At 42.5% G+C, this 21,617-nt stretch overlaps 1 protein-coding gene across 1 annotated transcript in view; it reads left to right on the top strand.

Moving 5' to 3' along the window:
• Nucleotides 1-21,617, top strand: part of Wb (wing blister) — a 135,219-nt gene that overhangs the window by 10,412 nt on the left and 103,190 nt on the right. Inside the window, exon 2 of the mRNA XM_076895824.1 lies at nt 18,272-18,579. Coding sequence (XP_076751939.1) covers nt 18,272-18,579 — 308 coding nt within the window. The remainder of the gene's footprint in view (nt 1-18,271; nt 18,580-21,617) is intronic.

Raw genomic sequence — 21,617 nt, 5'->3', positions numbered from 1 at the left:
ATATGTTAACCGCCTAGCTAGAATCTTGATTTACTCGTTCTTTCGATACTAACGACAATTTTATAGTCCATTTAAACATTCGGATAGTCTTTAAAGAGAAAGGACGTTCAGTCTTGGATCAGATTTCAGCCTTTTGTTAGAACCAAATTTAGTTCATTATCGATAACAAAATCAATAGAGAACTATACAAATATTCCAATGATTTGCATATGAATTCTAAAACTTTTATTCGATTAGAAAATTAGCGCAGTAAAAAAACTATGAAGTATCTGATACGAAGTGACGAATACCTGAAGCGTGGATGGTTTTCATCAGAATTTATGGGAGATGCGTGCTGTGCGGTCTACACGCCTTTCCAGCGTGTCCTCGCGCCTATCCTTTTTTCGAGATATCGTTCGTGCGATCCTCCTTGAAGATTATCCACCCTGTTATCTGCGTGTTGCTGATGTTAATCGTGGTTCATCGGAATGCTGCTACGCGTTCGTGGCACAATTTGTGCGCCCCGACAAAGCTGGACACGATAAAATCTCCTAACGATAGTAGCTCATCTTTTGCCGGTCGTTCCTTTCTTATCGCCCCCGGTGTATCAGCGGACAAAATTGTTTAGAACGTAAAATATGGGCTAAGTCTATCCCTCTGGAGGATCGGGCTCGCTACGCGTTTTGGTTATAAGCGAGCTACTCGTTTTTTTTTTTTCAAAAGAGTTATGGAAATTGGACGATGAGATTCAGTAGCTGCCTTCGGAATTTTATTTGAGACCGTACTAGTTTAATGAATTCCATGTGAATTTAGCTGCTTTGGAATTTAAACGTTTAAGAGAAGTTGCACGTGGTGCTGTTTTTAGTTTCGTCCCTAATTACTCGCGCTATTTTGTCATGCGTGTTTAGATCAATTTTAATTGACAAAAGAGAGATTTCGAGAGAACAGAGAGGAATGTTGTTCGCTTGAATGAAAATCGTAGAATTCCTCTTGCACAACCATACATAACACGTCAAAATCACATAAGTACTAACGTCTCACCTAATCATGCACGAAAATCACCAGCAAGCGTCTCTTATAAGGGTAACACCAAGCATTACAACACCGTCTTGTCAGCGAGCATTCGTAAAACGTTCGATACGTGTAATGTCACGTAGTCAGTCTGCTATAAATCTACCACTGCATTCATCAGTCACGATAGACTCGACAGGATATCGACACATCGTTGAACACCTGAAGAAACATGTAAAAGTAATATGCTAGTTTACGAATAGTCCCTTGCTTCAGTAATTTAGTGATTGTTCAGGTGATGTGGACAGATAGGTACTGCGTATATGGTAAATCAAAATCTTGTAAAAACGATAATTAAGTCTTCGAAGCAATAAAAATCCCTAATACAAGGATTCCTCGAAGAGCGTTTCGAACGTCAAGACATCATGCTTCCAACGAACAGATGTTTCGAATGAGCATTCATCGAATAGAGCTCCAAATAGAATTTCCAGACAACTAGAATTTTACCAAAAATCAGAACGTTAAAGAGTTATTAAATGTCGCCATAGGAGAGGTCTGAAATTGAAGTGCGCCAGCCCGGAATGTAACACCTTCTCGCGTGATTCGAAAGCGTCGAGCAACCGAATAAAAATGCCCATTCGTACGTCCGATTGCTGGGTCGTTCAACCTTGTTCGTTTCTATTCCTTTTTCGCGCCCTCACAGCCGCCCACTCGCCCGAAATTGCACCTTCGAGATCGCGGGCGCCTACTCGCTCTCATTTCTTCCTCCTCTTTCTCCCTCTGTTTTGTATTTTCTTTTCCCCTCTTATTCGTCGCTCCTTCTTTTCCTGCTTCGTTTCCTCGAGGCGCCACTCGAGGGAGGACCGGAAACGCCGACAGAAGATAACCGCTCCTAATTTTACTGCACACGTAGAAAGCACGCAATCTGTTCCATGTTCGAAGCGCCGTTATTAGTTCTTTGGTGACGACTCTCTCACTGCTTCATAAATAATGCGAACCACGTGCTGGAATTGTTCCATCGAGATACGTTTCCTGCTTTTTTTTCTCTCCTTCGTTTTCTTTTTGGACGCTTGTAGTTGGACGTGATACTTGTTAGGTGCTCTTCTAGACGCTGATTTGCATAGAAAGATTGTAACGGACAGAGGATGGACAGTTAGGCGGTTGAGAGGTGTAAAATGATTTTTATTTTGCATGTTTTCGCTCATGAATTTCAATATTTTCGTCAGGCGCGTTTGGAATGTTAAATGCCTATGCGTTCGTGGAAAATTGGTATATGCAAAGTGATTTCCCGTTGATTTCTAGAAATATGAATTTACGTACATATCTGCAACTATAGTGTAAGCTGTTCTCGACTTTTCCAAACTGAGTTAAATACATTTTGATTACACGAAATCCCCGTTCAACTTATGAGTCACGAGCATAATCCAAACTTACGGTTCAACTTCCATTCGCAGTCTAGGTTTACGCCTTTCAAAACACGCGACGCATCTTCCCACGCGTTTCTCCGTACTCCTTCGCGTCAATCAACAAATAATTGCGCACGTAATTGCCAACGTGCGTATAATATCGCATCTCGACTCCCACCCGGCATTCACCGTTCAACTCTTCAACCCGTTAGTCAATTGGAATTTCATATACTCATTTAGTTCTTACGCGACTCGCAGTTAACTCTTTCGCATTTATGGACAAGACGTCTCTCGAATACCAGATTCGTACCCACTTCATTCTGGCAACGACATATCTTGCGAATCAATGTCGTTCATGCGACACTCTGATCGAGACATCTCATACGATCCTTCTTTTTTTTTTTTGGTTAAAACGCGAGACGTTTTTCGAAGAGTCGAAATTCCACATTCTTTCGTCGAACGATTACACGCTTATGTTAACGAGGCAAAGGTATCTATAATATATATAATTGCGTATAGTTATTAGCGCGCATTTGTTGCGAGTCGCATAAAATGCAATCAGTTTTTCTACCATGTGAAAAACGAAGTCGTGGCTACGATAGCTGAAGTCGTGGCTAAGGGCGAGGCTGTTTAAGGTAACGAGACGTGTTCCTCTCTTCCACATACCAACTACGGTCAGAGAACGAACGATTATTCCTTTCTTCTCTTCACTGGTTGGATCGTCCGCGAGAGGACAAAAAGCGGTCGATCTTCCTTTTGCCGCTCCGACCAAACGACAGGCAATTATTAATTAACACTGGCCCCTGAAACCAGTAAACGTCCGCCAAATGGATACTAATTTATAGTTCCGTTGATTTTTCAACATTTCTCTCTCCCTCTCTGTTAGGTTTAATGAAATTGTTGGGAAGGATTTATGATAAACGCATGGTTTGTTGAATAGGTTCTTTTGTTATTTTAAATGACTTCTTGATGTTACAACTTCCTGCCTCTTAAAGGAGGGCAACATTATTCAAATAAAAATAGCCAGGCACAAGTTGCAGGTAGCGATGTTAATTAATAGAGTCCGCCGCGTTAGCGAATGTAAATAAGATCGAAGTGATTGCTACGATAAAATCTCGCTGTACAGGTCTGCAACTCTGCTTACCTCGCGTCCACTACGTTCGTAAAGAGATCGACATATGTTAAATGCAGTACTAAAGTTTCGTGAGTGCTTGTAAACTGCGTTCAATTTGCTCCTGTAAGAGAAACGAGAGTTTGCTGATAAACGCGATGAATATTAAGTAAGAGTCGAATTTTTGTATTACCACAAAAAACTGCGGGAATCGAAAGTATCAGTTAACGACGAGGAAACAAAAATCTTGCTTTGTGAATTACTCGCCAGTCCAGAATTTCTCTAAGAAAAAAACTCTTCGCGAGTCTCCCTTAAAAAACCGAATCGAATGAAGTTGTATGTACGCTTTCTTCGTTACCAATTCGTCACGAGCCAAGCTCTTCGGGAGAAAAAAAAAGAAGAAGTTGGCAATTTCGATTCAGGTCAGATTTCACCGAGTCGTAAATTTTTTCATCGTTGGCATGGCAATAAAGAGAAAATGAGAGTTTCGATCATTATCGTCGTCCGGCTTCAATTTTAATCAATGCTTCGTGCCGCTAATCGGTTCTACCCTCGAATCGATTACACGATTGGCATCCTGCGAGATTTCTCTGTGGCTCGGTTATATCCTATGTAGGTGCTCGTAATATCGAGGATCATCGTAACTTCGCTGAGAATCATTTCGATAACGAGATTCGACGAGCTCTGGAGTCGAACAGCCTCGAGTGCGACCTGCATCGATCTTATTTGCCTCACTTCGTTACATTCTCCCCTGATAATATCAACACGCAACCGGCATCGAAATAAATCGTACGTGGCCCGCGAAAGTGTTATTTCACAGTTGAGAGTTAAATGTCGTTCAACAAATGGGTTGGTCAATAATTCATTGAAAAATTGAGGAATTTATCGTTCCAAAGATCGGTTGTAACATATCTAAATATTTAATTGGTAAAAATAGATTGCATCTAAATGTTTGAAACATTTTGGGGTTTTTTGTGTGACACGAAACAACTTACGTCTTAATTTCTTTCAAACTCATCATTTTTACTCTCAACATCCCACGGGTACGTTCTCTTAGTCAGAAAGATAAAGTATAGAATAGTTTTTTCAACCGTCGAAACATGACTGTGCCGATGTATTGCTTTCAGATGTTTGCTACGTCAAGTTAAAGTGTATTTCTGTCTACAAGAAATTTAGAACTCCTACGACAAACTTTTCGACATACAAATGGCCCTTAAATATGATAAGGAACATTTTTCACCAAGAATTATGTCCCTAAGATAAGTGTTTCGACGACGTGTTCACCGTTCCAGGGTTTCTCACAAACTCTGCCGAACCACGAGCATACCTGAAATTCTTATTCCAATGAACTCATCACCGAAAGTCTTTCTCGAAATTCACGGGCTCGTTTAATTAGGTATCAATTGTAAAGTAATTTATTACGGTTTCATCGCGCGTTAATTTCGCAGTCGCTTTTCAATTCCCGCAGTTGTACAAGAAGTTCGCGTGCAAAAGCCGCGCGAGTCGAAGCGGTCGACACTTGAAATATTAATGCACGCGGTTGCATAATTAATTACTCGTTCGACTCGGCGAATTGCCGCTCGTTCCGCAAAAAGAATAATAATATAGCTTAAAAATTATTGCTCGTGTTATGCATAAATATTATCTGTCAAGATAATTCTTTGATTCGTTGGAACGGAAATTGTACGCGGTGGTGTCCACGCGTTAATTAGGAGCGAATGAACTTCTGTTAAGTACGCAATTAAGAGCATTAATTGATGTTGGAGCGCGGTTATAGTATGCGACAATAACAGTTTCGTATCATTCTTTTGATGAATTTGATGAACAGTCCTATAAAATTTACTGCAATTTTTCAAATACTGCAGCAATATTTTGTAAATTTATATAATAAGAAAAATCGAGAGGGGCATTACGACAGCAACGCGTCAAGTTCACCAACGGCCATCACGCAACGAAGAAGCCCGCCCATCCTTTACCATCAATGATTCCATTACCTCGAGCAATGATTTATGCAATCGTTGCGTGATGCTTCAAACGTACAATCAATCCGAAGGGAACAGCAGGAGGAAAAAAAATTAATTTTCCTCTATGCAATCTTTCATGCATTCACGCGAGAATATTCCACGATTGAAAATATTTATTCACGCTGATGACCAATTACGTCGCATTGTGGTCACGTAACTCTAATTCACCCGGAAACTGGTCACGAAACCGCGGGTCATCCAGGATTAAATTGACGATTTGCAGTATGTCTTTACCGCGTTGAACGTGCATTATGGCGTATAGAAGCATGAATGGTTCAGCATGCGAGGGAAGAAGAAGTAGCGATTCACGCGATGGATCAGACGCTTTTATGGAATTCGCAATGTTACCGTTGCGCTGGCCCGATGAAAGGGGTGATTTCGGTCGAACTTGTCACCCTGTGGTCCCATTTTACGGATAGCTGATATTGAAGAAATTATTAGGTGGTTTTTCTTCATTATGATGTTGAGAGAGAATGACGTTGTACATTGTGGATACAAAAGCCACAAAATTTTCCAAATTTAAAGGGTTAACGTGGTGAAATTACAGCTATGAAATAGTTTAATACAAGGAAAAATCAGATATAAATGCTAGGATTTTTTTGTGCAAACATTTCGATAGGATAATTTGTTTACTTCGGAACGGGATACCATTTTTATTCGAAGCTCGTTCGTACAGGTGTGCGCAATCCCCCAAGTTCCATTCATGATTCTGCAACGCGTGAGGTCCGGTTCGCGTTATGCAATCGGAGTGAAATGATACACACCGAATCGAGATCCGTATCCGCGGATCAATCTGTCTGCCTCGTCGTCTGAAATATTAACGTGTCACGGCCCGCACGAATTGAATTAAAACAGTCGTCGAACAAAACGGCGGGGTGATTAATAATCGGGGTGTGCGCGAACGATCGCGTTCCTGCCCGCTTGAATGAAGTGGCGCATGCCGATCGGGTAGATCGAAAGAATGTAATCGCTGTTGGATACAATTACGAGTTGTGTGCATAGCTCAATTATTCAGAACATTTTCGTGGAACTGCTGGGTGTGTTGGCTGTTTGAATTACGAACACGTGTATTTCTAATGGAGGTAGCTGAGAGCATGGAAATCAGATAGCGGTTGTAATTTGTTTGTTTAACGGATAATAGACAAGCGTTTTCCGCGATAGTATTGTTGTATGATAAAATACGTAGAAATATCCAAAGAGAATTATGTATCCGTATAATGTATGGATAATATTGACGATAGAGTGCAGGGTTTAATGCACAAATTAATCATAGTAGACTATTTCATGCCCCATATAATTAGAAGTGTGACTATCGAGGTCTCCTTGGAACTCTTATGGACTCTTAAGAGGCCATTACGCTTATCACTGCCAAAAGCAATTTTCTCATAGAAAAATCTACGGCTGTTTAATTTATCAGCTTGAGAAACACTTATCGGGAAAAAACAGAATCCCATTTCTCGTATCGTGTTTGATTATAGTTTGATTTCACGCAAGCGAGCACAGCAGCCGAGTGAAAAGTGATCACAGGGTGATTGTCACACGGTGCACGTATTTCATTACCCGTGGAATGCGATTACCGTAGATTCAGTTTTGTTTTTTGATCTTTTTTTTTTTATTTGTCCAGATAAAGTTGTACGACCTGTTTCTGTATAAAATATTCTTTCCATGGAGGCATGGAAAATTTAGAATATTTCGAACCGTATATCCTCCCATGGATGTAAAAAAAAAGTTATTGTAGGAGAATCTGTGTCGTAGATATTTAAAGATTACAGATAGGAAGCGATTCTTGACGGTAGTGACCGACATCGATGAGTCCGTCGCGTCGGTTCATCGGGGCCCCTTGTATTTTCGAGCAGCCGCTAGAAACGGCCGTGACCATTAATATTGCGCCTCGTTAATCTTGCGGTGAGCGAGGCTGATTAATCGAACGAACGGTCCGTCGACTGACCGGCATTAATTATTCCTCACGGACAGCTTTTCATTTTCGGCCCGATATTCACCGCGGGACGCCACTTATACGACTTCCAGGCCGTGGTAATCGATTTCTCGCGGCGCGGAGGACGCGCCAGGATCCCGTTCAAGCGCGTAAATCAGCGCCACTGCGCTGGAACCCGTATATAAATAATCATATATCGCAGTAGGAACCTTTGATGGCGATATTGATGGCGATGATTGCCCACTCGCGACCAGGGAAAAGGTGCCGCGATATTTTAATGATTTAATTAGGATAAATTCCATGGTGCGTGCACGGTGAAACGGGGCTATCGTTGATGAAGAGGCCTGCTCGTGTGTAACAGTTGCTGGGAGGAAGCTGTGTCGGAAGGATGGAGCCATAGGTTATTGCCCAAGGGTTTTATTTCAGGTTTTCGAGAACTCATGAGGTCAGGTGGAGATGCGGTGATTAGTTGGTGTAGAAACGTTGTTGCGTAATTGGAGGGTCGACGGGTTCAGTTTTTTATTTAGTACGCGTGATGGTGCGAAGAAAGGTGTTCTTCTGAAATTAAGAGGTCGATTACATTTGTTTGGTTTTGTTTTAGTTTTAATCATAGTTCTAAAATCTTTTTCTATGTTATGAGGTATCAAGCGTTCGTATAAAAAATGGGATTTCCATTCAGTAAAATATATCGTACCTGAAAGTAGTAATTTGTTCAGATTTTCGTCTTAATTTCACCCTTTATCCTGAAACATGGGAACGTGTGTCTTTTTCCACGAAGAAAATGCCCCGTTAAATATACCTTCTGTGGCATTTCCATAGCGAACGCACGATGTTATTACTTTAAATTGTTATGGTAATAACGGAGCACGCAACGTATCGATATCGTACGAAAGCTCAGAAGCTGGGATACGCGACATGTGTATACACTTACGCTGACAAATTACCTTTAATAAACACCGGGGCGCATTAACACGACACCGCGTACAAAAGCGTTTCGAGCTGCCTCGATGACAGTATGCAGGCTCTGGCCACTTTGAATGCAGGAAATTGACTTTGTCAGTCTCGAGTGGTCGCGACCGCTTCTTTTCACTGCCAATAGACTGGGTTGTAAAAACGAGCCACTCGTGGCGGTGATCTCACAGTCATTGCTTAAGAATCATCGAGAAAAACTTTGTAGATCATGCTGCTTGTAGAAGCGAGATTCGTCGTGATTAGGAAATATGAAAGACGCATGTTTCCTAGGTTTTTATTACAGTAGAGAATATTGGAATCGATTCTAAGTATTTTATTATAATTTTTTCATAGTCGACCTACATTGGTAGCATATTATACAAAATTGTCTTAAAAATGCAGTAAACATTGTATTGAATTTTCTACAAAATTTTAGTAAAAATTTAGTCTCTTGCTAATGAAAGATATTTATACCACTGATATTGTAATACAGTGCAATTAGGTTCTTTTTGTAGTTTCATAAAGCAATGATTATCATACAAAACTTAAAGTTTTGTTGTTCGGTCAATTGGTTACTAATCAACACCAGCATTCGTTTCGTACATTTACATTGAATGGTCCCTATTACAATAATGGAAAGCGTAGAATGTTCAGACCGAGTTTCTGACTTGTAACTTCATCGCTAGGGGTTGACAAAGTGAAAGTTAGGATAATAGTCATTTTTATAGTACATCCTTTTTCCCCGCTAATTTTAAAATTCCTCGGACGATAAACATCATGTTATTGTGATAATAAAAGAGTGCATAACATCTTGTTAGTTACAATTGATACTTCCTATTCTGGAAGCAATCTCTCCATCTGGTTAATCTTGTTGGCATCTGTCGGGCAATGTAAAAGACATTTGTATTCATATTTGTCAATTACCTAAATATTTATCCCATTAGAATTCCAAAATTTATTTATTAAGTTTAGTTCATGGATGTTAGGTCTGATCAAAATGATATAATTGATAGGTACGTGTTTAAAACCTACAATCTTGTCGGTTTTGCAAGTATCCAGTTCACAGAAGAAACAGCGTGCTCAATTTAATTATCCCCTTTCCAATTCTCTCGTATAACGCGCGCGACGCCGTACATCATATCCAGCCCCCATATTTCGCCGCATTAAAAAGACATAAACCGAAACATGGCTGTTAAAAAGTGCCATTAAACAACGATCTATTCTCTCGGTGGTCGGTGCCTACGTAACCGCCTCCGGTCGTTTCTGAGCCGAAATACATAAATAATTCGCCGTTGTACACCGCTCACGTCGCCGCTGCGTCGAACCGCGCGGCCTAGCGCCTGTTGCGAAACGCGTTTCATTCGCCCGTAAACGCAAAGGCCTCTTGAATGAGCGGCGTCAATGAAAACGCAATTCTCTCGTAAACGCGATTCCGCGGCGTGAGTGTCGCGCGTCCGTAAATTCCAAACGAGGCGTAGTCCGCGCGCGTCTCAAAACGCTGTCTTTATACGCGTTGAACGCGTGTGCACGCCTGCCCACAGCTGTCTGCTATGTTAATTAGCAGACAATGGCGCCGGCAACGACATACCAACTATCTCGGACGTCCGAACGAACACTTTTCATGCTTATCTAATCGATCGCGGAATCTTGAGTGTGAATAACACGAACGTATGCAAGTACAGGCTCGTAACGTGCCTCTGCATTGGCATGGTTGCAGAATTGGGGAAACCCAATTTGCGATGGAGCGTTTGATGTTTAGTCCTCTGTTTGCCACGATTGGGATACAGGATACGGAAGATTTTTCCACTCGAAGCGTAAGACAGTGCCAGAAATAGGTTTGTCGTTCCATTCGCTGTTTCTTTCAGCCAACACTTATTTCCTTCGTCGATGATTTATATGCCATGGACTTGAGATTATCGCAGACCGACAAAACGGGTTCACGTGTTGACTTACGCACATCCCTGTCCGGTCGTTCATGAGTTTCATTCATACGATTGCATGGGAGCGGCGGTAGTTAAAAGGCGAGTGGGTTTTACGGTGGCTAGGGATGACGTGTATAGTATAACGAAACAATAAAGTATCGTTCTGCCTCGGCTCGCGGGGCATATCCTTATGCGGAAGCGTGTTGCCCGACGATGCCGTTTGCCCGTGATTTATCGCATTATTTACGAGCGATTACCGCCATTGCAACATCGTCTGCGATGCCGTTTTTCTTTTCCGCGTTGGCCGAGCTCTATCATCGAACGGTGGAGAGTTGTTTCCATTGATTTATTCTCTCATTGATCCGCTGCCCAATCAAAGGACAGTTGTGAAAGTTACCTCTCCTTTGTGTCGCCGATTGTATTCTAGTTTAAATGGCACTGGGAGTGGGTTGCGCGTTTTAAAAACTGGAGAAATGCTCGTGACAATTGGAAGAAGATTGATTAGGAACATGGATCGCTGAGAAATCATACGAACAAAAGTGTAAAGGGATGTTTTAAAAATAAGTAATCGTTGGAAGAATACGTTAAGTAAGTAATTTCGGTTCATTATTCAGACTTAAGTATTATTTTCTGCAAGAGCATACGTCGACTCAAAATCCACAGTCTAATGACGACGCGCAACACGAGTAAATTTCTCATACCTGACATGCAACCAGTCCCAAGCTCCAATGTCTCGAGTCGATATCACTGAGAAACCAACGGAAGAGAGTAAAACAGCATAAACGCGATAACATCCATGCGTTCATCATCCCTGGTAGCCAAGACTAGCTAGACGTCGTTCGAACGCACGTGACGTGATAACAGCGTAGCCTGCGGCTCTACCCTCTAGGTACGATAACTTAATGGATAAACACCAACTTCCTCAGCGTCTTCATTCTTTGAGACACGTTCCGGCAGCCAAACCTCGGACGACGCGAGATTACGTCAGGAGTCCATGAATTTCGATCGCTTCGGTCAGCGACTCCAGTTGTTACTTTTTTCCCCCGTTTGCTCGCTACTACGGTTCTACTTCTTTAGGAGACGAGGCTCTGAACGGTAGAACACGAATGGAACAAGCCACGGGCACACTGGCCCATTAGTCATAAGGACCACCGTGCGAGGCCATTCGTGGCCCATCAGCATGTGGGCCAAACCTCCGCAGGATATTTTGTAAACACGTTATCGTGGACACGAAAAAGTGGCTTCCCCTTCGAGATAGACCCTTCGAGAATCTCGACAGTTTCTCCCCTTTTTTCCCTCTTGTATATGCTAGAGGGCTGCTTGGAAAAGTAAGTGGGCGGTGAAGTTTTGGAAAGTTTCGTCTCCAGCTTTGGCTTTGCTCATTTAGCAGGTCATAAATCGTGGGACTTGGGCCTCTGACAGGTTTCGGAGCATTCTTGAGAGGTACTTGAACATCTTCTGAAGCTAATATTTTTAATTCTGCTGGGGACGTTGGTAGGATCTTTCTCCACCCGATCGAGTCCATTTTTCCTTTTCCTATTTTGAACTTGCATAAGAGATTCACTTGAGATTAGAATTTTGTTGCTCAAGTTCGAACGATTGTGTTTCTAGTTAATTTTTCTCTATTTTCGGTTTGTCAGCGGTATTACAGTGTAAAACAGAAACATTCATGAAGTAACCAAGTATATTTATCCTTGTTTATGTTGGCCGTACGCGATTATTGCGATCATGAATAGAACAATTTCTCATAGGACAATGAGCTCGTAAGCAGTTAAACGAACCGTAAACATGAGTCATAGTACCCTCGATCTCCTAGCCTACACCCGTGTACGCGACTATACTTTAGTGTCATTAGCATTTTTGATGATTCAGTCCATCGCGACCCGTGGTGTAATTCATAGCACCGAAATCATGAGGCTTGATGTCATCGCGGCGCCACTTTCGATGGAAATAAACCGATTTCGTAATCCGCGCGAATTTATGGCCTCCCACGGAATAATCTAGTGTTATCCTTTTTATTTCGAGACTATACGTCAGAAGAAATAGCTTGATTTGTTCCACAAATTCAATTTTAAAAGTGACTTTAAAAAAATGGGCATGTGACGATAAAATTTTCAGTTGGATGTGTCATGATTGCTTTTGGCGAATTCATAAATAGCAAATAAATTTCATAAAATTGTAATATATCGGTAAACGTTAGAAAGAGTTGATTACTGAACGAATAATTCCAACGTATAATGTAGAACAGTAGTTTATCTAAATGATTGGCAGTCTTAATCATTTAACACAACATATTAATACTATGTACACAATGTTCCGTAGCTCTTAGCAACCTGTTAGACAGGTTTAATTACACTTTAATTTGCTCATCATAACTGTTCACAATATTGCAGCCATATACCCGGTGTTCACAGAAAGTGTATTTAGTTTCAAACTAGTTGTATAACAATGTTGCATTGAATGAAAATTGAAGGCAAGAGATATGTGTAAACGTACAGGAAACGGTAGGAATGTAGTTTTAATTTTTTTCAGACGAAATGCTAGTAGATCGTTCTACTAGTAAATAAATATAAAAATAGCAACAATAGCTAATATGATCCGACATATTGATACTGTCATTGTCCCGACTACGCATCATCATGCAAATGTCACTATTGGAATAGGTAACGATCTGGTAGGAAGGGTCAACATTTCGCATATTTGTGAACCCATTAAAAATAACTTGCTTGACGTGTAACATGGTTAAGAGAGCTTGTCCAACAACTCGAAGTTTTCATGCATTGAAAACATTGTTCGGTAGCGGCGGCCCCAATGGTTTAATAACTAGTTGAACAAGTTTATTCGCGCCTTAATGTGATGATCGTGACTACCTGCAATGTTGGCAGTAGTCGTGCATAGATTACGTATTCATATTATGCACGAATAGAGATATTAAGGATGAGTCACATTTTCTTCTTTTGAATATCCTTCCTGCAGGCAGGATTTTTATTAAGTAAATGAATAAATTTGTACGGCACAGTAATTGGCAGATATGCAGATTGTACGAGTACAGGTTGGCAAGTATTTTAGTAGAGATCGATGATTTTATTTGCAGTGATTGAATCAAATTAATTTGCGCAAAATCAAATTGGACAATTAGTCTACTTTTGTATGAAATCTATCGCTTTCTATAAAAATTGATAGATATGTGTTTTTAGATACTTGTTCTTTGATGGTTTAGTTGGACGAAATTTCACGAACACCACGTGTATTGTAAGAATTTTCATTCAGTTTCAAATGTATCGCAAAACTCGCTCTCACGCTGCATCGACGTCAATTTCTATTATGAATTACGTCCTCGCCGAACAAATCCGATTACACCTTTCGTATGCACAATTGGACAATGAATCAGAGAAAATTCTATACACGTGCTACTACCTTATAATACACGCTACAGCTGCATGGGATATACAATTACGTCTTATTGTCACTGCCTTTTAGTAGTTAATCAGAATCACAAAAGTGCAACTCTCCCGCTCGTTTTTATGCTAATTGAACGATATTTTACCTGCAATTATACGCGTAAGCTATCTCAATATCGTTAATGGCAACTCCATAAACTATCCAGTCCATTCGTACTTTATACGCACACTTAATTTTCAAATTAGACATTCGTGAATGCCTATTAATCTCTCAATTGTCTATTAAAAACCTATCGCGTCAAATCATTTATTATACGTCGCAGAGCCTCCAAATGTCGATACACGAACTCAAGTTCACCAAAAAGAATCATTCAGTGAGTCAGCTCGTTGAAAGCACAATGCAATTATCTGGAACTTTTGGCTGCAAAAAAAGTTAGATATCGATCACACGTGATTCCATCGAAACCATGGCTTGGATGGTTTGAACGTGGTAAAGGAAACGCGGTACGCGAAACCCACCCTTAAATGGAATCCACCGGGACCGGTGTCTGTCCGTCGCGTGTTTCGAGCGTCCATCGGCATCCTCCGCGTCACCGTTCTCCGGTCTCTCATGCAAATCACGCGGTCTGGCCAATACACGCACTTCTCCTCCTGTTCCCGTCGTGTTGGCCGCCGCCGCCGCGTTGCGTAGGCTCGCTCACGAACGTGGACACGTGCGCCGGCGGAAAGATGGAACAGCAGGGTTATTTCTGTCGTCATCAGTCACTCTGTGGCGGGCCTAAGTTCGGGGCGCGCTGCCACGGCCGGTAGAAAGGGAGCGAAACAGGCCAGTTTCGCCGGCGAGACACAACACAATGCAGCTACCACGGGTCTGCTCCTTTTCTGGAAGCTTTTGTGCACGCGCCCGATCCGCGCGCGGAGCTGTTCGGTCTGGTTCTTTTCGCGACTGGACGGGAGGATCAGTGGGAGGGGCGGATTACTCATTGGTAACGAAGGGGTGACTTTTTCGCTGCTCGTGGATTCTTATTATAGGACGGACATGTACCGAGTCGAGTCGTAATTTTAGGCCACGAAGGTGGTTCGCTTTGACGAGAAGCGTGTGCCGCGTCTGGAATGACAGGTTGGAAGGGAATTTTCATCCTGACGTTGGAAAGTGGGGCGTATGTTTTCGTGATGGATGAATTAGATGGTGAAAGAGAGTGTATAAATAGGGCAAACTTTGAGATTTTTTTGGCTAGCCGATTATTTCTTTCTATTTAGAACTGTGAGGAATATAGAATGTTACGTACTCCAGAAAATTTGTAGAATTTATCGCACCACGCGTTCATTGCATTTTCATCGACGGGAGTTCTATATACGTCGAGCTGTCATAACCAATGAGAAACCACGCGATATTGTAGATTTTCATTAAACTACTCAAAAGCACAGTGATTGATTCGATCAGTGATCGCGATTAATACCTACCGTTCGATGAAAGGCGCACCAGAATCGATAACGGGTCGAAACAGGCGGGACACGCTCAACTACAATCGAGATCGGTGGATCATAGATGGTAGCGATGGCTACAGCCACGTTTTCTTCCTGATGCACCAGGATCGTTTCTCTGTGGGGACGACGGTTGTTCAAGAATTCCGTCAGGGGTGGTGACTAACTATCCTCTTCGGATAAGATCGAGCACGAGTGGGAAGTATCGAACGTAGGCGCAACTCCCGTTGACGAAACGACACCAGGAAATCAAGCGTCCGATCGAAATCGTTGAACCGCGTGACTGCCTCCGATGAATCAGCGGTACGCGTGCTTATTAGCGGGTTGAATCCGCGAGGACATGATTGAGATATGTTGTGGATCGAGATACGTATACGTGACACTCGTTTGCGAACGAAGTGCTGATAGGGGCGTGGAATGTTTTGAGATACCTGTATCAGATTATTTTTCTTTCGGTTGATTTTTGTAGGTGTGTGAGTTGGTTCTAATGCGTGCTTGTTAGCATAGAGATAGATGTTATAAAACGGTGCTTTTTACGTTCAAATGAGGTACAAAAGTGAACTAGAAGATAATAAGAAATATGTTAGAATGGTCTTGCATCAAACGCTTTACGTAATATATTTGAGAAATTGTTATTTTTATTAATAATTGACAAATAGGATTGCAAATTGCGCACTTATTAACATTGAATTATTGCTATCGTCTTGTTAAAATTCCCCTTTCATTTCGTTTCGAATAAGTTACCAGTTGATCATTAAAACGCAATCGATTAAGAACTTTTCATTTTTACTGACAATTGACAAATTGCATTACAAATTGTACATTCTGTAACATTAATTACGAGCTGTATCCTTGTTAAGATTTCTTCCCCGTCCCGCTGTAAATGAATGAACAACAATCCATCATCGCAGAAACGAAAAGGAGGACCACGCGTACGCGGTAATAAAACGCATTAATAACTATTTACATCTCTATTGCTCGAAACGCGAGAGATATTAATCACCGACATTTTCCACTTTGTACCTCGTATGTACGTACAAAGTAGTTCCGGATTTCGCGAATCCTAAAAGACGCGGCTTACGATTCGCACATTCCCCGGCGGGTAGCTTCAGAAACGGCGCATTTGCATCTCAAAGCGACTGGTTTCCCTCTCCGATTCCTTCTCACCACACGATCCCGTCGATACACGGTACCCGCCGCATAATTTACACCCGGCAGAATCATTAACCAGTTAACCGCAAAAATCCCCTTTCTCTCTCTCATCTGATATCAGAGAACGCTCCCTGGCTAAGTTTAGAGAGGAATAACGCGGGATTCGTGGGTGTACACGATAAATCAAATGGCTGTCGTTGTTCAAAGATCTCTCGTGTCGCGTGATTTCTCTTATGCGAGGAGGAGGATCTACAGGATCTTGAAGGGAAACGTTGTAGATGCACAACGAATTCCCGATGGTTGTGGTATACGAGAACCATGTTAATTGCAACAGAATTACCCCCTTACTCCGATCCACTCGAGCGTGTAACGTAATGGCGCTGGCGGCTTTTTCGAGAGTTGCGTGAGATAAAAGCCTGCGTGTCGATGAGGCAACGTTAATTTAAATTTAATTGAATTTAATTTGCGAAAATTTTATCCAAATGTCGGCTGGTAAAAACAAGGCCAAACACGATGTAATTTGGATCACTTGCGGTTTATCAGACGCCGATAAATCCAAATTGCATCGTGTGTGGTTTCATTCTGATGTGAAAACGTCATCAGTATGTTAATACAGTTTTTATTACCGAAATATTAAAAATAAAAATTGCGGTTCCACTGGTGTTGACTCATCGATACGATAGAGTAATCTACGATCTTCGATCTTCCTTTCTTCTCATTAGCACGTAAAAGAAATTGAGGAGGAGGTGTGCCCATGGGAGTACAATAAGATTTACTATAGGTGCAAGCTTAATCCTACAGCAGAATATTATACACCACGCAGAGCCTAGATCATTGTCTCTAAAAGCATCCTCTTAGTTAGCGAAGTGTTCGACTAGCTATCTAAAGTTCACGTAAAGTAGCTGTTATCTCATCGTCGATTATTCGAGGCGGCGATCGCTCGTCACGTTCCCCTGACACGGCACAGGCAATCGCGTGTCGATTACGCGCGTTTAACCTGTTCAGGTGGCCAGGGTGGCCGGGATACCGGTGGACCTGTTCACGTAGCCGTTCTCCACGGCGTTGCATCTCTCCGCGTCTCTACTTGTTTGCGCGTGTGCGACTGGTTCCGTGCTGCGAGCTCTGTCAAAACCTGTCGATAGTCCGTATCCCGAGAAAATTACGACGTAGCTCTCTAACACCGCCGCTGCCACCGCGCAGAGGATTTTCCTTTAGCGCCGTTTCGCGCAGCAAGTTTCCGTTTCTCGTCTCGCGAAGTTTTACGCTCGCTGGCGCCAAAGGGCAATTCACGAGTGTATTGACCCTGGCTGGTATGCGTACCACCAGAGTGCGATGAATTTTTTTTTAAGGGTGGCTAGTTTTGTTCGCCTCGTAGACGTGGCGAAAATAATAGTTAACGTCGAGCCACGTTGATCAGGGTTGATAAAAGCTGTAAATTGTACTGGATTGTTATTTTATTGCGTATCGCAAATGTTTGACGACTGGAAATTTTTGCTCGATCGAGCGTAAGAATCGCGAGGCAGACATCCGAAATGTCAGCTATCTATGTAGAGAAGAAATTACACAAGCTGTAAATTGTGCTGGATTATTATTTTATTGCGTGTCGGGAAACGTTTTATGATAAGTGGGAATTTTTTATGGTCGAAGCGCGAGGACTTGGAATCCTCGTGAGAATCGCTGACTGTCTTACAGTGAGTCCTTTACGATTGAAATAAAAATTGCACGATAGCCTTCCACGCACTTATAATCAAAGAGGTGATAAAATATAACACGTTTAACGTTAGAGTCAGGTAATAAGAATTTTCACTTTCATATTATATCTGTTACTTCGATTTCCTTCGTTTTTTTTAACTTACTTTCTATTTTCGTCTAACGTACTTCTCTTTTTTTTAGGTCAATCCGCGCTGTATGGAATGAGCAAGAGTTTGAAGAACAGCGGTCTTTTCCCGTCAACCTTCAACGTGGCCACGAAGGCGGACATTTTCGTAAACGCGACCTGCGGCGAAGAAGGGCCAGAAACCTTCTGCAAACCGTCCGAGTCGTCCAGATGTGCGGTCTGCGACGCCAGGAGCCCCGATCCTGGCAAGAGACATAACGTTACCAACATACTGGACTCGAGTCCTGGAAAATGGTGGCAAAGTCCGACCCTCGCCAGTGGCGACCAGTACGAGTACGTGACTATCGTTTTGGATCTTAAACAGGTAATAATAGAATTCTTACAAACTCTAAAAATTTGTTTGTAAACTCTACACTCGACATCTACGTTTGAAGTTTGCTTAAAATCATGTTAAATCACTATTGAACTAACAGCTTCGTTTATAATTCTCAGAAAGTCAGCATAACAGGCACAACTCTACGTGCTCCAATTAAAGCCCTCTCGCTCCCCTTCGCTCCCATTCTTTGCATCAATAAAACACAAAACAAGCTCGCTTACCAAAACCCGTCTAAAAAGCCAGGAAGGAAAAACAATGCCAAGGTATACGCGGAGCACGCTCTGAATGCTACCGTGAGAAAAGCGTGTTTCATTATTCAAAAAGAGGTCGGCATTCTAAACGATTTATCCTTCCTCGTCCCTTCCGCGGCTTTCTCCGGGCGAAACTGAAATGGCCCTACATTACGTCGCCATTAAAGGGCCGTGTTGCGCTCGACCAGGGTGAGGAGTGGTGGTCCCTCTTGTCCCAACCGAAAAATCGTAAAGTCGCTTTTTCCCGCTCGTTAGGCCTCGTTTCTCGCATTGTGCCCGGCTCCGGCACGAATTTATGCGTCCCCCACGATCCGCGGTGGCGGCGGCGGCGACCACAGTCGGGTGAAAAGGGAGTTCTGGCGAAAGGGGGTCAGAAAAGAACGGAAACGCCGGGAAAAGGAGAGAGAGCCGTGTGAGGAGGGCACGACAGCGATTACGCGAGCGCCACAAGGCAAGGCGAACGAAGATAGACGGATAGGATGCGAGAGAATAGAGGAGAGAGAACCGAGGATACTTTCTGGCCCCTTTCTCGGAATTTCGCATGCAGAGAGCCATTGGGTGGACCCGAGGAGCAGGACCCCTGAGCAAATTGCGGGCGGCGCTGGCGAAAAACGTTTTAACGAGCTATGCGGCCCCTTTTTCTGTAGCCTCTCTCGGTGGTTAGAACGCGGAAAGAGGAAAGGCGAAAGTATGCGCCTGTTGGTTTTCGTCGAACAATGCGGCTGAGGTAATTTTAAGGGAGGGTAACGATTTCCATCGGAAACGTTCGACGTTTGAGTTGATCTGCGCGCACGGCTGTCTTACTTCTTCGCTTTCACTCATTAGGAATAGTGGTTCGGTAGAAAAATTCCGAGAGTCTGAACAGTGATGATTCTGCGATAACCAGTTGGGAATTTCAATCCATATCTCGATCGTGTAACCGTGAAATAAATTGCATCTTCCGCGTCGCAAACCGTACGCGTATTAAATATTAAAAGGTACGCCACGAAGAAGGTGAGCCGCCATATATCATCGAACCGTCGAACCTTGGAGCTCGGCCCCGTAGACCCTGTCAGACCCTTTATAAAGTGGCCGTGCTCGAGCCGAGGTTCATCGAGATATTTTTAAATTACGGTCCACGGGTATCAGGAGTGATTATGCTAATCGGCGGATAAGCAGGCAGCGGCGGCCATATTTATAGTCCTCGTTAACGTTCATTGCGCTTATTAATTTTACGAGCGGCGGTCGTTTGTTCTTGATCGTTTTCTCTTACGTCTGGTCGCGAGCCAACGTCGAATTCGACGTTCCATCATTGTGTTTCGCGAACGTCGCGATTATCATCGACTGTTCTTCGTCTGATTGGCCGATCGTCCATGGGCCACGGACGTAACATTTTAGTCGGAGCAATTAAACTACCAATTAGAGTAATTAAGAGAAACGAAGGGGCTCGGAAAGCGTACGAAAGATTACTAGTTTAAATGTTGGATTAACGATAACGCGTTATTGGTTGTAATTAACTGTTATTAAGATTTCCCTTTTTTCACTGCCGATTCGAAGAAAGTAAGAGACAGACGAAGAAGTTTATTCTAGAGTTGAAAGTAGAAGTGTTAATCGTCGAGCAAATTTATGAAACATTTATATTTCGTGACTTCGTCGGTCACCGACGTGTGAAGGCACCGAGTCTCTTCCAGTGGCACAGAAACAATCCCACCATTATAGTCCTGGCTCTAAAAAGAACCTGCCAAAATTCTCACGCAAACTTTTACCAACTCTCTAAACATCCAAAGAATTATCAGCATCGTACATTTTGTCACACCAACCTGCCAATTAGATCCCACTTCCGTGTATTTTTTTGTCCCACGCGAACCATTAACCCGTTTCCCAGGCGTGACTAGTATCTCTCCCTTGAGATCGGCGTTGACCGCACTGGCACCGTTTTCTTTAGTAAAAGCGGCGATAAACGACGCTTAATATATTCGCGGAGTCGGTCAGGCATTCCGTGCATTTCACTCGAGTCGCTGGCTCATTTTAAATTTAACTTCTGTTTGCGCTACTGATTGGCATGACGGCACACAGTGGGATCGGAGAGCCTGCGGCCGCCCACGCGTGCACGGCCAGTGAAATAAATTAATTTGTTCCTACCTAAAATGGCCAGGCTGACGGACTACCTATTATCCTCGTGGAGATGGCTTCGAAGATGGAACGTATCGTACAATTGCTAGACAGATACGAACGAGCCGTTTATTTTTAATGTCGTTACGTAAGTCCATTCTTTCTCGTCACGGGGTATTAAGTGGTCTGCATTTTAATTCCCTGATAAATGTTAAGAATCCTTGCTGCGATAATAAACAGGTGAATTTATTAAGTGCACACTTCCACGTGACGTTAATCGCCAAAGATATACGATTGTTGACCTTAATTGGATTTGTACTACCTTCGAAATCAAAAGGATTTGGTAATCGTGTTGTTAACGTTATTGGTATTTTGATTCAACAAGCCTTATAAGGCTTTTTTTAATAATAGGATGTTGCATAACGTTGATATCATTTGTTTTTATTTTGTTTGAATATAATTCTAATTATATAGAGATTATATGGTTACGTGTTTGAATCAATATAATTAGCCCCAGATCGAATTTAGAGAAGATCCTTCCACATTATACCTTATTGCAGTGACTCATACTGACCCACAAAAGCACACTCAACAGCGCTCGGAGATTCGTCCATAATAATACCAACTTATTGCCATACCGTTTCCTACAACGTAATGGCAACTACACGTTGTCAAGTAGTTCAA

This window comes from Xylocopa sonorina, chromosome 5 (assembly GCF_050948175.1).
Source record: "Xylocopa sonorina isolate GNS202 chromosome 5, iyXylSono1_principal, whole genome shotgun sequence".
Taxonomy (NCBI): Eukaryota; Metazoa; Arthropoda; class Insecta; order Hymenoptera; family Apidae; genus Xylocopa; species Xylocopa sonorina.
Note: the sequence above shows the minus strand (reverse complement) of the source record. Positions and strands in the feature narration are given on the sequence as shown.